The following is a 17,774-nucleotide window of genomic DNA, read 5'->3' on the forward strand; positions in this document are numbered from 1 at the left end:
AAACAATGCTGTTCTCTGTCAAGTAACACATACAAACATTGCTGTTCTCTGTCAAGTAACAAATACAAACATTGCTGTGATCTGTCCAGTAACAAATACAAACATATCTGTCTCTGACATACCCGACTTTCCAACATTTTAGAAACAGTGATAAAATATACATGTCACTATGTTAACTTGTATCTATCACATATACATGGAGCGGTTGTTTGACTGGATTCGACATTGCAAAAGCATATACATAAACAAGCGTTCCTTGCACATGCTATAGACTCTAGTAAACATAATGCCATTATTATTTTGTAATAGAGGTATGTACCGAATCGTGTGGACTTGCTAAACTGAAATATATAATATTTATCATATGTTGCCAAACCGTATAAGCACAAACACCCGAAGTCAACAGTAATACGCCTGAGGTACTTATAACACTTTTTATCAACTACGTTATGTTAAATGATGAATGCGTCTGAGGTTTCAGTCCCGTTGATGTCATGTTTCGCCATATATCAAAGCAGTTATGAGATTTATTTATTATCATATTTCTAAAAGATTAATGCCATACCAGAACTTTTTCTATAAAGGGTTGCATTTGGCCGAAACGGCTGAAAATGACGCATTTTTAAGCTCAAAATTAAAGGGTAAGGATAGGATATGTCGTTATTCTGAGTATTATTAATCATAACTGCTTTATTATTAAAGAAGACCAATTGAAAATAAATGATGCAAACAGCGATATAAAGGCAACGGTTTAAACAAGGTCTAAAACTGTAAACATGTAAAAGTTTCATGAAATATACGGGGGAAAATACTTTCCATATTTCAGAAAATATGAAGAAATATGAGAGACTCGTAATTATAATGAAATTTCATATATATCATTGTGATATGTATAGTTTTCCCTGTAATCACAGCTCTGAAAAGAGAGATATGAATACTTTGGTAGATCAAAGCCGAACCTTAACCCAAGGTAGCACATCACTTATTTTGGTATTGAGATATTGAGATGAAAAATGAAGAAAAAAAACATGTGCGGAAATATTGCACCTTAATTTCATCAAAATTTATTCAGTTATGGGAAAAACCAGCAAAATTTGTATATGTACTTTTTTATATTTTTTTTTTTTTCATTTTTTTTTTTTTTTTTTTTTTGTCGAAACATTTTGGTCGCCCACCGTTATGCCATTACTTTGGTCGCTATGGTTACCTATCGGTATAAATGGACAATTTACACCTGTTCTGGTACAATTAACAGCCATCAGGTTTGGCAGTCAACCTAACACCAAGTCTGTCTTCTCACCGCCTCACTGACGGGGATTTGGTTCTTGGTATATTTTTAGTCTAGGTTTTTGATACAATAACATTTTGCTAATTTAGTCTAGTAGTCGCACTTTAATACTGACATCATGAAAAACATAAAATATTCTTGTTTACTTTTTCGTGCTGTAAAGATTTCGAATCATTTCGTGTGTAGAAACATTTACGGTAAGCAGATGGAACTCAAATGTCAAAAATGTGTAAATTCTTCTTCTTCTTTTATATTCATATATACTTATATATGTTTTTTTCTTTCATACCTACACGTGTAATACTGGCTGGTCTAGGGCAATATACTCATGTCGCCTGAGGCTGTATTGCATGGCTACCTGTACAATAAAGCCTCGTGACGTCACGGCGTCAACAAAATCTCTATTTCCTCTATAAAAAAAATCACAAAATTGACTGGTTTTACTATAAAACGGAATTTGTGTTGAAGATATCACGTAATTTTTCATGTATGGAAATTGACTTTCAGTCGTGGATTTCTTCAAATTTATTTCAAAATGGCGGGATATTATAGTTGTAAAATTGCAATAAAACGTCGAGGTATGAAAGAAAAACACTCTTTCATAAGTGGATATGAAGGATAGGGATATTCTACCCTCGAGATCACAAAAAGATGCAAAACCCTCGGCAAGCCTCGGGTTTTACTACATTTTGTGACCCTCGGGTAGAATATCCCCATCCTTCATATCCACATATGAAAGAGTCTTACAATATTTCATAGAAACCGTGAAAATAACAAATAAATTGATATATAGTAATTAACTTAATATTCATTGCACAACGTATTATATATACATAACATACATAAGGTATAAAAAAGCCGTATGAAGAAGACTTCTGATACAGAAGACAAACCGAAGAATTGCTACTAAAACTGTTTATATCCTTAACGCATTCACAAACTGTTTTTGTTTTTATTTTTTCATATATATTTTAGTTTTCTTTCCTATCATAAAATGTAAATTACAAAAATATGGTTAGCATTTTCAAACAAATATCACGTACTTCATCCATACTTCACATAATTTCTACAAACTCTTTCGGAAAATGTATTGTTCATTTTACAGATTGCTTCATGTTTCAAACGTTAGAATCTAACATAAGTTTGACAATGCGTATTTTCGAGACGAGAAGGTAAAATAAAATAGCTTATTTATTCAGTATAAATAACAAATGTATCTCTGCTATTTTCGTTGCCTTGGCGATATGGAAACATTCATGATAATTGAATATGTCCGTGTAAATAGAAATTAAAAAATGAACACAATGCCGGATACCACCTGGCTGGTTGAAAATTAATGAGAACAGAATTACATACATTGCTTTAGCATTAATTACAGATGACGCAGTTAAGAGATGCTCTACAGAAATGTGAGTATGATTTCTCAGAAGTCTTGTCGTGGTTTACTTCTGAAACCATTATCTAATTCTAATTTTCTGGTAAAGTTTTCTTCCTCGATAAAAACCTTCCAATCCTTGTCCATGATATAACATTAATCAGTCCAGGGTTTCCTGGTGACGTTCTATCGTTTCCTCAGAGTGTGACGTTAGAGCTCAATGTTGCAAAAGGATAGTTAACACAAGGCTTAGTTAGGCTTGGGTAACCAAGGTAACCGCATTCATTTTGAGTGTGTGTATGCAGTTTGCCATGGTGACTGTCCACCGTATATGACCTGTTTCTAGATCACTCTCTCTCTCTTCCTCTCATATTGACCAGTACAACAAAGGGGTAGTAGGAAATCTACCTGAGGTATCGGTATATGTGATAATAACAGATGATGCCAGCTGTCGATCGATACAAGGTTCTGTGATATGTATTGACGATCTTCAGTCTGTCGTGTTAATCAGCCTGACAGTGTCACACATTCAGTACATTCTGCTCTTTGAACATGTCCATGGACGGTTCGCTGTGTAAAAGAACATGGTGATGGTGATGTGACACATGACGCGCCATTGGAAATCTGTCTCATACTTATACCATATCAATGACTTGAAAAATGAAATCGTCATTATCCTGACAGACACTTATTTGTTTTGAACATTCATCATTATAAACTGCGACACAAGTTGGTTTCGGGATGTTCGATTTTCCTAAACTGAACGGAATTTAACAACTGTATCAAAAGATAACTATCAAACGATAAGCTGAAAAGGGAATCGGCGACTTACCATTTAGCTTTATTCGATGAGTATAACAATTTACAGCATTTCAGAAATTTTGTGAGGACCATGGGAAACGGTTCGTCCTTGGATTCTTCTAAAACGATTTACCTGTCTATAGCAGGTAAAACAGAGAAGGTGAGTGGTGTTGTGTATTGTATGAATTGCCAGATCAGCGTGACCTTACTGTACTTTTATATGAAGTGTTGATTGAAGAAAAGCTGAATCAGTTGATTTTATTTTTACTGATACGAAGGTATGGGAACAAACAGGAGACAAGGTTTTCAAAGACGTTTCTAGGAAATCTTGGTTTAGGACTTTCTTAGAAAATAACAGAAAAAAAAAATAAATACTGAAGCAACACGAAATCGGAAAATGACCTAAACCAATTTAGGTTAGAAAATTCAAATTATATGTATGTGTAATTATATACCAAGAAAAAAGTACGTTTCTATGTAAAGTTGAATTTATAAAAAATGAAACTCAGCGACCTTCCTCTCGACATTCACCATTTCATGATGGCTCTTCAGGAATATATTCCTGAGTTTTATTTTTTGTGCAATTATATATATATGTTTATTCAACTTTTTACTTGACACTATGCCTTTAGTAATTCTAAAGTGTATTTGTGAGAATGTATACTACAGTTTTCAGTGATGATATCAGGGCATAAATGGGTCCAGAGTAAAAAGACACGTATATCTGCGAGTCACTTTTATTTTCTTAAATATCTGTACGTAATGGCGTCATCTATCAAAGATGTCTATGGGAAATGTATCACCGCACACATAAGGCTGCATTGTACCAATATGTAGAAAATTCAAATGAATATCTCTCCAAACTTACCGGCGTTTCGTCAACATTATTATTACAAAAGAAAGATTCATTCAAACGTTTGGAACACGACACTCTACGCATGCCGTGTCAAGCCAACCTCTTACGAAATCTTACTCCTCACGGTGTTACAAAGCCTTCCATTCCTTATAAGAAAAGAGGAACGAAAATCCGTAACAATTCTATATGAACACAATTTTGATAAGATTAGATTTTGATAATAAATGAACTGTTTTACGTGTAGTTTGATTAACATTTGGTAAGAGGATCTGTTTTTTCATTTTGCTGACTGTTTTGGGAAAACATCCTTTTGACGTCAATGTATTGTGACGCAGCAAATTCGGACGATTGTTATTCGCTATAGAAAAGAATAATAATGACATCAAAGTTAAAGACAGTCGATGTAATTACAGCTGTGTGATAGATACATGTACATAGTCAGTGATTCATAATATTTCTATAGTTTATGTAAAACGTTAGCAGGCAAATTTGACTGAAAGCTTTTCGCTCAAACAGTTTGACAGTTGTGCGGTTTGATAATTTGTATCTTGTCTGTTTACATATTCTCAAAACGATCATAAAATTCAAACAAATTACATGTTGCTGTTAATTACTGATTAGCATGTATCTATGTACTTAATTGAATTCATGCCCCTCCACTTCGACGAAAAAAATCATAGCGGCCGAAGTATGACCTGATTAACTTTCCTCGTATGGTAAGTACCATATCTACACATAATCAGCGGAGACCAAGAATTACAAATCATATTGAAATCATTATAATATTTTTTATTAAGCTAACGACATATCTGTATTAATTTGCATTTTATGCATTTGATAATACGTATCATTGGGTTTCAAAATAGGTTATAAACGAATTTCAATTTCAAAGTATAATGAATTATGATTGTACGTCTATACAGAGTAGTAAGTAAACATGCCGCTTTTACGTATGGTATGAAGTTTACATCAAAAAATAAAAAAAAGAGAAACTTTGATATAAACTTCATGACAACTGTTTAGAAAATAGCTTGAAAGATTAAAATAAATACCACTTACAAAAAAATCCGTTTTGTGTGACAATTTCTTCCAAAAAATATAACGTTAATTGTAAACCGACCCATTAATTCTTGATTTGACTTTTATATAGAGGTTATTCAACGATATAATTGGTATTGTTGCATGACAACGTGTTGTAATTAATCATTGATGATATTCATATATTATTTTAAAAGCAAACACGTGCATTGTATTACAAAAGGTTAATTGATTTGATAAATCGGCAGTGAGAAACTCACATCAGAATTTGACAGTAATGTGGTGATGGCGTAGTCAGAGGTGTGACAATCAAGCACGTGCCGAGTGATTATGAACGGGTAACAATGGAATCAATCAGCATTACCATAGTCATATCACGGATAACCTGACTGCCTTTGTCTCCTACTTTATACTAGTCGCCTGTATATCGTTGTTGTACAGCACGCGATATGGTAACTAGACAGTATTTATCTGGAAAATGTTCGGTAACATTAATGAATTTACATTCATCATAAACATTTCGAAATTGAATAGGTTCAGACAACAGCAGTTATATAAATGTTGGTGAAATCTCATCAGACGTATAATAAATTCCATAAGCGATATAATAATACTTTATATTTTGACGTACTTGCGGGTACTTTTTTTCGTGGTTTAAAAGTTGGCGGCAACGTTTATAATGATAGCAGAGGAGAGTTATTGTGTCAGAGGATACTTTTTTCGCGTATATTTACTCGGCAGAACTCTTATGATGGCAAGGCTTACTGCATTAAAGGTGTAAATGGTACGACAAGGTGTCTAATCACCACGGTGATTTTAATGATATCATGATATAGCAAGACGGCAAGAGCTATGGCGATGACAAGGTTTAGGAGCGGCCGCGGAGTAGAAATGGCGGCAAGGCCGTTATCTGACGACTTATGTATCAAACAAACACATTGTATTATATATTTTTATTGCTAATCTATCACTATAACATGAAATAGTAAACTGTTTTAGTGTCGGTATTGATTCTGAAATAACGAGTACTCGTTCGCCCCGCGCTAATCAGATACCATGTTTGATGAACTTGATGTCTTGCTTTGAGAAAATTAGTCCAGAAATAAGTCAATTGGCTTTCTGATTAATTGGATCCAAAAAAGGAAAGAAGAGAACACGATGGTTTTAACTCAATTTATACCAGGTATTCTGTAATCGCAAATTTATTTTATTGATCTCACTGTTTGTGTTATTCACTACAAGCACGGAATTGATTTTATCAAAATAGGTCAAATAAGCAGATAATCTGCGAAACACCCCAGAAGACACATATACCGACTATAGTAAAGGTGTCGTCGTCTAATGCAAGGGTAATTCCATACAATACTTTGACATCATGTGAAATGATTTTTTTTTTACAATATCATAAAATGTAGACATTTGTGAAGACAATCGTACACATTTGGTATCTACATATTGCATTGGTTGTATATTTGATAATAACACACGAGTTTTAAATAGGTATTTTATTAAAAAAAATGACAGATATTTATTTTATTTACACGAGGTTGGCATTCGCGAACCCGGCCCACCCACCCCTAAACGCGTAAATAGTATATGATTAACTAAACTTTGGCTGTTCTGCATGTAGAAGGTTAGAATTTTACCTGCTGCCACTATTGCATGACATCGTATAAATACGACTTCATTTAGGTTCTTCTCTCTTCTTCCTAACTGACCTTCCACAAAACGTCTACCTTGACATCACCTCACTTTTTGTTTTCGGTTGAGCGTTCGTTTCTGTGCGGAAAGTTCTTGGTTCTGTCCCATGCCCGAGACACACCAAGGTCTATAAAAATGGTGACTTCTGCTCCTGCTTAGCACTCAGGCCATAGAGAGTGGGACGACTAGTTCGCCCGTTGTCATTATAATGTGACCGGATGGAGTATGCTAACCTATGTCCCTGGTGACATGCTTCCGTGGCATAACATTCAAAAGTGAGGCAATCTATTATTACAAAGAGTCGTACACAAACATACTGCAGTCTCCCAAAACACACACGCACCCACGTACCATACGCAACATACCGCTAGCACACAAGGCCGTCCTTCAGTGACCCTAACTACTACATAATGTAATAGGGCATTGTTCTAACCAACCAACTAACTACATGTAGTAACTTAACGATGAATGGTTTATATTAATGTAAGTGCTGTAAACAGTCAGTGGCATTGAAGTTTTGAATATATATATATTTCTACGGAATCATTCATGATTCTGAAACATAATGAATGAGACCATATTATTATTAATCCAACAAAATGAATCACCTATCACCTTAATATTTGGTTAACCAAGTAAACAGCTATAGACGACGTTTCGGAAAAAAAAAAGAAATAAAAAAGTGATAATAATAACAAAGCGAAAGATAACTTTTTAAATGGACTATGTGTGTCCTTTCGTAATGAAACATACCGGGAAATGTTTTGGTGATATAGACAAAGAATGGATTTCAGTTGTTGTAGCTTACCGAAATAAGAAGCAATATTATAGTATATTGGTTGATGTAAGATAAATATCCATACATTAAATTAACAGTTGGCGATAAAATTGCATAAGTTTAGTGGTTTAGGATATTTAAATGTCCTAAGAACGACCGTCAACCAATGTGGTCTTATAATACGTGATCCACAGCAAGGAAAATGGTTGTATAATTACACCAGACACTTTTTAACAAGTTGTATAATTTCGTCAGACACTTTTTTATTATCCACTTTGGCAATAAATAGGAAATCGGTCTCAAGCTGTGATTTGCGTCAATTGAGCGTCGAAGCAAACAACTAACACGGCACCGCACCTGTTCATTGATGTCAACAAACATTATCAGTATGTAAATACATTAAGTGACATTGTTTATAGCGAAACGAAAGATACTTTGCACGTTCTTAACAGAAAAACAAAAACAAAATAACAAACACAAATTCTCGACGGAAGCGTTATTCTGTGGACACCGTCACATAGGTCGCACCAATGACATGTAACAACACATTTAACATCTGCATTTGTTTTCGATTTTGGTGTAATCTGCTTCGATGTAGGAGAAACACAGTCAAATGAATTGATCATACAATCGAAAAGATGGGACGAATTTAGATTTAGATACTCTCGAAACTTCATACACTATGAAGATGAGATCGAACACATTTAATAATTATATATAAGGTACTCAGAAGCAGTTATCATCAGTTTCAACCTTTCCACTACCGATTCGTTCTCGCGCGGAATTTTCTGTTTGTTACGCGTTTGACATACATCCTGCACATGGTTGTGTAGCAGACGACACGTGTTCTCAATTAATTTTAGTTTGTTACATAGATATGCACATTTATTTGCACATTGATATTCTTATGTAAGTGTGATTACATGAAATCAATAACTTACAAAGCTTAAAACTCACATGAACGTTTAATAGCCATGTTAACAGATGAATCCTTATCAATAAAATACCGAGATGTTTGTCTTTGAAGATATTTGACCTTATAACCATGTTGTTTGTTGTAGTGAAATTTTTATATGGGAGTTTGAAGAATTTTGATAATGAATTGAAAACAAGTTTTGTTTTGAAGTATAAACAATGGTTGCTATGACGACGATATGTTGTTTGTGACACGTATTAATAATTGACGACTTATCAAAACGCTTTAGACGCTTTTGTGTAAGATTACCTTAACAGCAGTATAGACAATGACGGTTCATTACTTAGAAAAAAATTCTCAATAAACACCCGGCATAACGTAGGTAAATGGTAGGTCTACATCCATACGAATTAAAACAACGCCTATAAATCAATTTAAAAGCAAATACGATTTACATAACATTATATACTGGCAACCCTCACACAGGCTTTTGGTTTTATTTTATATAATTGTCATATTCGGATACATGGTTTGATTTCCTTATGTGTTATACATTTCCTTATGTTGTTATAACTGTTTTCTTATGCAATGGCAATGCAATGTGACGTGTATGTTGATACTTATAGATTTGTTGTTAAATATTATATTAAAAATGTCACTATATATTTAAATATGGTGGCCATATTCATTCAAATACTTCTTAGTTGTTTGTGTGGGAATGAAGATACATAAAACATTACATACCATTGAATGTTCACCCTTAGAAGTTTTCATGAAAAACAATAGAAAATAAAATCCCGGTTTGCTCTATATCCTATACTATTTAAAGATATATGAATGTATGGCGTACGGGCTTGTGTGTGTAACTTTAATTGACATTATTTCAATAGATTTAAATATATATTACACAATATGAACCGAAACAAATATCCTTATTTTTCATATTTGATATGTCGTTTCTTTAAAATATGTCCATTTTTTAAAAACAAATATGTATATCAATTATCAGAAAAGCATTGGCCAAAGAACGCCACCCTGAAGAATGCAGCGTTTGGGCAATGAAGTTCACAAAGGAATATCAAAACGGTGTTTCAAAAAAAATGGCATGATATTAGCCAATGAAAATTGCGAATAATCAGAGCATATCTGATATATTTATAGAATTCGAAATATCGTATTTTGTAATAATTAGCCCTTTGTTATTGATGATTTATGGTACATGTACATTGGATGCTTATAATTTGAAAACTTATTCCAAGATATTTTTTGATCGACTAAATTGAATAAAACGGTGATATACAGTTTTGATGTTTTCGTTGAAGCCTTTTTTCGTTATAAAGGACCTGATTACATCCCATTAGTGGTCACGTTGTGATGACCTTTTGAACTGGCCAATCACATTTCTGTTTCCATCCTGGACGTAAACTTTTATGGGACGAAATAGTTTGTATAGTTAGAATTATTTTCATGTACATAGTCATCTCGTTCAAAGAGCTCATCAAAGCTAAATGTATATGAATACTGAGACGAGATGTCGGTTTCAATTAATGTAGCTATGGATAGAAAAAATACAGTTGCTATAAAGGTCACCTAACATCTTCCATTATATGATATTATTAGATCGTCTATAAAACGGAATGATTACAAGAATTTGTAGTTTAGTCAGATAGGGTACAAGAGGCACAGCTATACGCCAAACATGCATGTCAAAATGCCCACTGTAAGCGCCAGAGTCATTAATCCATATTTGACGCAGATATTTTAATTCCTCGGTGGTTAATTAGAAATAAACCGGCTTAGATTTTGAATTAACTGAAACCTCATTTTAGGGTCTGTAACCCAATTCCAAAGATAATTGTAGCTACAACGTGGTAATTAAGATTTAAAATAGAAAATTATCGTATAATTACACGGTGGTGACGGTATACCATGGTTCTGATCTGACACATGGCGTATAAATTTAGCACACTTTGCTCTGTCTAAATCTACCCGCGCCTTATCCTGACTAGATATAATGCCCAAGCCCACGTCATAAATGTGATGATTACTATATTTAGAATTTAATTATGACACGTAATCAGCCGGACATTTGCAGTGAAATGAATCACGATAATAGTAAATGTTACACAATTCATTATAGCCAGTACTTAGCGCTTCATGTAGTTACTACGTACATCGGCATTAATATGTAACATGGTTACCATGGTTACAGTTAAATATTTATGGGCAAGAATGACGAGTTTATATAATGTGTTATTGAGTCTAATGTAAGAATAATGTTTTGCGTATTCAAGAATTATTTAAAGAAAAAAGTAACTTAATAAACAAACATGTTTTTAAATATGGCGCCCACGTTCAAGGATCGGTATTAAGATTAAAAACATATTTTGAGGGACATACAAAATTGCATTTAATGATAGATTAGCCAAATCATTAACACTTTGGTCGTAACAAGCTAACCAATAATAGGTTATCTGTACGTGTATCATATCTATAGGCCTGTATTGAGACCTTCGTCCGTGGGAAATTTGAATAAAAATAATGACGAATGTCCAAAGTGGTATCCTTCCAAAATAAAGACCGAGCATGGTCAAGCATATCCCGATTAGCTCATGTAAAGTCTGAGAATCTGTTTGATCGAACTTATCTTTTAAACCTCCGTTCTTTCCAAAATAAATACTGTTTTGATAGTCCTGAAAAGTGGCATAAAATCATAAACGATCCTATCTAAATACTTGTAAAAGCCGTTTTATCCAAAAACCTATTACTGCTTATTCATGTTAATCAGCCTTGTGTTACAAACGACACATTCAAATTCATAATTGCAATTCTATTAGGATTTCAAATATATCTACATCAAAATGCACTGATTCAAATTTGCCGGCTTTAGGCTAAAACCGATCATGTCTTAAAAGAACAACAACATATTTTAAAAAAAATCATTTGATAAATTCATACAATTAAAAATTGCACTTAAACTTAAATATAATGCATATCCTTTCGACGGTCGGCAGGATTCGAACTTGACTCAATTTTGATAGTAGGTTATTACAAATGCCATCTATGAAAGCAGTTTACATCTAGATTTCGGTTTGATGCCATTTTCACGATGATAACAAACAGTACACACTACAAACAAGCAAAAATAGTCACCGGAAGTCCCCTAAAGGTCACCAAGCACGGGTCATGGGAGGCAGAATCCTGCGCGTGGGACTTTTTTTTTTTTTTTTTTTTTGAAATCGGTGCTATTTTCCCCTTCCTTTTCCCTCTCTCTCTATTTTCTCTTACTTTGATATCTCTTCTGTCGTTTAAGACCATCTGCATGTCTGTATCTTGATAATTAAGCTCACAACGACAGGTTTCCGGGCACACACTAAAATCCGGATTTCAGACCTCATTTTTTGACTTATTTGGGCATGTTCAAAGGTGATTTGTGACGTCACTAATGCAATGACCGAATCGATATTGACATGATATATAGGGATGAACATCTCCTTTTCAAAAAACTAGTATTTAGTTTTCAACGGTCTCAGTGGGGCTCCAGAAGGGTGCATGAAATGGGGCAAATGAATAATTACGCATAAATACGTTACGGCCGTCCAAAGGATATCAATCACATAATGGCTATTTCCTACTCCGATCCTGTCCGATTCTGTCTGTTCATGCCAGTTTCTGTCCGATTACGTCATAACACTTTTATATTACGTGTTTTATAAAAAAAAAATATCTCAACTTGTTTCATGGTTAAAGTTTAAGAATTTATTAAAATTGGCATGTGACAAGAACCTTGGCCAGGTCATCTCCAATTCAGCTGACCTCCGAGAAGCGCCACTTACCTTGGTCTTTACAACAAATGAATAATTCATCTACCCAAATATAGCAATCCGTTGAGATTAGAGGCGATTTGCATAATATGAGAAAATGGCGACGAGGAGGAAGATATAAAGTTGCGTAAAGGACACTTCTGTATTGACATAATATAGTGTGCATTCCTGATAAAATGTGTAGATAAATTATTCGTTTGTTGAAAAGACCAAGTTAAGTGACGCTTCTTGGTGGTAATGTTTTGTAATGCAATTATTCTAAGAATCAGCACATATTTGATCCAATATTTCATGAATTACTCCCGTTTTCTCGATTTCCATAGTTGGTCTCGACTGTTTGCCTTTCAAAGAGTTATTTGATGATACGGTCGAGTTAATGCACTTTTTGGGAAATAATATTGATTCATACTGTACATATCCGTTGTGTTTACTACTTTTATTATGAAGTTGGACTTTGATTCTGCCCAAGCAATCCATAAGTTATCCCCAGACATAAGTAGAGTGTATACAGGAAGAACTTATGTCACAGAAAGAAAAAGAATAATTGGCACTCGACTCTTCTCAAAGGACAAAATCAATTATAATGATATATATTTTACAATCGCTATTTCTATCGGTATTGCTGACTGGGAAAGAGTAAAGCATGCTTCATGCTTAATTACATATCAGAATCGATTAAAGAACGTACATTATACCTGAAGTATGAAACTAGAACTTGTTAGAAAACATACAATGTAAGGAATACAATCAGTGTGGCAGACAGGCAGCACACGAAACAGAAAGAAAACAACCTGCTAAGCAAGTAATCAGAGATACAAGGATATGCGCATTCAGCTGGCTATAGAAACAGACAGATAGGCAATAATAAAGTCAAAATTAGAGACAGCGAGTCAGCTTGGGAAGCAGGTAGACTGACAGCTAAATACAAGGACACAGATCGTAGAGCTAACTAATCATCAACTCGTTTGATCTGTGACGATGACAGGTACATAGTGATTAAGCCATTACGTTTCCGCCATATTGTTTCGCCCTACGTCATACTTTATATCCCAAAAAAGGGTGATGATTTCTTCTTTATAATCTGCATTGCCACAGCATTTCCCACTTTTTCCACGTGCGCTATATTAATTTCCGTTTTATGTCTTTTACGTCAAAATCGATTTTTTAAGTTTACATTATACATGTGCTGTAATCATATTTCTTAAGTCGACTAAAGACGAAGTCGACTTCCATGAAATACATCACTTAGTTTTGGACAAATCACCGTTTCTAGATATTGGCTACTAGTGAGCGTTGTTTAATAATATAAAAGGTTTTTACTTTACCTATGACATTGTTCTAAACCTTACCCCTGAATCAATTTGAGGCTATCCTGACTAACACATTACATTACCAGTATGGCACGATTCTACTTAAATATAATACAGCGATTACCGTCAGTTAAGTAACCAATATGTGCTGTACTGAAGCACATCTGTTCCTTTCTTAATTTTGATTACCGTCATTCTCTTGTGTATTACCATTGTTGATTTTGATTTGATTCTTTACAGAACAATATCGGTATTAAATTGTTTTTAAAGTCATTGAGACATTTCTGGAATTGCTGAAGAATTTTAGAAATGACACTGAACTTTAAAGAACCACATTGATGTAAAACCTAAAAGATGCCAAAATGATTTCATAAAAATTAAACAAATTCATCTTCAGAATAAAAGATGAATGGAAACTGGTCCGGCCGGATGTCTTAAAACTATATAAAAAACTTATCGAAATATTTCTTTAGAGTTCAAAAATTATTTTCAAGAACGCAGTAAATCATATGTCCTACTTTTGTCCCGGGAAAGTGAATGATGTTTTAGAGCATAGTATTTATATTGAACCTGACCTTCCTGTCTGTGTAACATCCAATTGTAATGCTATTGTCATTACTTAATTGTAAAGCAATGAAATTGTTTTAAGAAAAATATAACATTGTTCACTATTATCATTTCAGATCGTTTTAAGTCGACTGTGTGGCTCCAGGGATATACACGATCTGATAGCACAGGCAGCCGGAGTCAGCAGGTATTTATTACGTCACACTGTATGTTGTAAACGTCATACAGGTCACTAATTACGCCGCTTAATGAGGAAGTTCTTACTTTCTGAGTATGGTTTTATTCATCGTATCATGGTATATATACTTGAATGTGAAAAATTGGGAAAATACCAATATTTTATCATTCATTCTAAATAAAACATATATTACGTGTGTTATACAACTACATACAATTATACGTTTATAAATGATACATTAATTATGATATTTCTTATTCTATCTGGAATACACATGTAAGTATTTGCTCTAAACGTAGATCAAATATCAGCCTGAAAATGTATTTTGAACAGAATATCGCAATGATACATTGCATATTTGTAATAATTGACATAGTTATACAATACGAACTACGGGATAACACTTAGCGCAATTATACTATAGTACAAAATATCTGGCGTGAAAAGGGCTCAATTACAACGGTATATTTCCACTAATCATTATACACTGTAATATAATGACGTGGCGCCACAATAAGTTGCGTCATAGCACGTGTCACGTGAATTTCCTCAACCCGCATAAGTCCCGTGCTGAATGGTGAAACACGTGGACTTGCCAGGATATGCCAGTGTAAGGTTCTACAAACATCTAATCACCGTTGCTATAAGCTCCATACAAAACAAGGGCTTAGCGGTGATAAATGAAGATTTCGATGTTGAAATTAATTAGCCTTACGATTGGGGTATTTACTGCAAATCAACGTCAAAACAACAGACTAGGTGCACATTGTAAACGTTTCAATGGCTAATATTATTGTAAAAAAATCCCACATAAACGGAAAACTTAATTTCAATATCACTTGCATGGGTTGCAGCAATGTTGTACTCTATGGGAATTATGACTACATATACGCATATGATTTCTACCATACCTAACAGGGTTATCCCGTGGTTGCTAGGGAAAAGATAACTCTGTGTTTAACTGGGGTAGGGAAAAGACAGCTCACACGCGCTTGACAATGACGTCATTGATACATGCGGAAGTTATTATCCAGGACGCCATTAACTGTCAACACTATAAACATAATTCTTAGTCTGATTTTTTATGAATATGGGAGAAAAATAATCTTACATGGGTATGCCAAGTGCATTGGGTATCTCAACCCTCGTGAAAGATTGTTGGCGTCAATCCCCGGGAAGCTTCGGGTTGACCAGCCAAAATCTTTCCCACGGAGATATATCTGTCCTCTTGACAGACCTATGTAAGATTCGATTATTTCTTCCTGATACTTACCGTCATGATGTTGGTGATAGTAGTGTGATAGGTGGTAAAACTGAAAGGTCATCAGGGCGTGACCCCTAATGAGATGTTGTCCGATCCCTTATAAACGAAGTGAGAATAAGGATATGAATCTTAATCAGAATGGATATGACCGTTTTACATCATTGAAGAACAAACACTCACTAAATTGTGGCTAGCTGCTATGTATATGGAAACTAGATTAGATAAACACTACATCATAAAAAAATCCATTTACCATTCTGAATATACATCAGTTGATCAATTAGTGATACCATACATCAAAAACAGCATTTCATCCTGAAGTGTGACTACACAGGGGAGTGATTCACATCAGATAATTTAATACCTATCTATTTGATTGTTAATTCTATTAATAAAGCATGATTTTAACAAAGAGCGACGAACGCATGAAGTCCAAGAGAACATCATACATAATTGAATAACAGGAAGCATTCTAATGTATCGACGTTTGTCCTATAATTGGGAGGTCGATACTTGAATCTCAGTATATAACACTGCCTTCATTAACTCTATTGGCGCATGCGTACTTGTCCACTACCTAATCCTGTTGAGAGCAGTTCTGTAAACTCCATTTCTTATTTGATAGAAATAAGTATAAGGGATTGTCGTATCTATTGCGCCGTAAATTTTGGGGTTGGTATCAAATAAGGGTGTATTTTTATTTGTGAATGATTAAAATATAACGCATCCTAAATATAGTTCGAGTCTCTTATTGTAAAAAGCAACAGGCCAATAACATATATACGACACATATTAACAGAGTTTGGTAAAATAAGCATGCGAATTCAAACGGTTGATATTATAGTGTTGTAACGTTGAATAAGTGGTACAAGGAACATGACACAGGGAAGATTAACGATCGAAATATGAAAGCACTAGAATCACTTCAAAATGCGAAATAGATACAGACTATTTATAAACAATAGTGTAATTTGAAAGCTAATGTGGAATTAAATTTAGCGACATTTGAAACACAAAAATACATATCGCTATAAATACAACACAATGTTATAAATAAAATAACGATTGTAACTCTAGAAATTGGTCTGGTTACGACATGAAACAGAGTTGATATAGTCGCCCGATCTATCACCCTCAAGCTTCTTCTTCATCTCAACGTGTCGCCAACATCAGTATGTTTACCTGGCTGATTGTGCAGATTGGATATTGATCTTCGCTCAGGGCAATGGCGTCAGGACAAGACTGCTAATTACACTTAAACAAACACGGTGTGAACATTCTGTTTGATGAGAGTTCGTTCAGATGTTGCCTCGGCTAATCAGTGGTTCTTGAATATTAAGGGCAAAGACCATAGTTAACCTGCAAACATAATTTGCATTCAATATAGACGTTATAGAAAGAAAAAAACGTTCTTGTGTAAATAAATGTTACCTTGTCAAGTGAGAGTTCTATTATATTGTGATAGGATATGAATTCTCTCTTACAAAGAATTTACAAACATTTGTTTAAAAGGAACAAGTTTGATGACGACGGAAATTCTGATTCTTTATGACATCCATGAGATGACGGGGATGTTTATTATAGTATATTGTAGAATTATAAAAAAAAATCGAATGTATAGTAAACAACACCGTCTCACAAGATAAGGCTTCTCAGAGAAAGAAATATTTCGATCAATACTTCATTAACTCGAAACGTTTTGATATTTATTATTTTGAAAATTAAAAACGTGTAAAAGGACGATAATAAATGATAAATCAGCTCGAACCTATGGTATCCTCATGTGTACTATATACATATGAACGAGGGAACAAAGAACAGTCCAAAATGATAGTCCTTCTTTAATTGTTTGCTATAGAAAACGTGTTATGTTTGGCT

General features: G+C 34.1%; 1 protein-coding gene across 5 annotated transcripts in view; it reads left to right on the forward strand.

Annotated features, from left to right (window-relative positions):
* Window positions 1–3,105: 3,105 nt before the first annotated feature.
* The window catches only part of LOC138317422 (high affinity cGMP-specific 3',5'-cyclic phosphodiesterase 9A-like), a 47,052-nt gene continuing 32,383 nt past the window's right edge, over window positions 3,106–17,774 (forward strand). For 4 of the 5 annotated variants that reach the window (XM_069259077.1, XM_069259079.1, XM_069259078.1 and 1 more), the window contains exons 1-2: window positions 3,107–3,624; window positions 14,571–14,641. In XM_069259077.1, coding sequence (XP_069115178.1) covers window positions 3,556–3,624; window positions 14,571–14,641 — 140 coding nt within the window. In that variant the 5' untranslated portion in view covers window positions 3,107–3,555. Of the gene's footprint in view, window positions 3,625–14,570; window positions 14,642–17,774 lie in introns of all 5 variants that reach the window. The other variant, XM_069259076.1, reaches the window with a different exon arrangement.

Source organism: Argopecten irradians, chromosome 3 (assembly GCF_041381155.1).
Source record: "Argopecten irradians isolate NY chromosome 3, Ai_NY, whole genome shotgun sequence".
NCBI classification, from domain to species: Eukaryota; Metazoa; Mollusca; class Bivalvia; order Pectinida; family Pectinidae; genus Argopecten; species Argopecten irradians.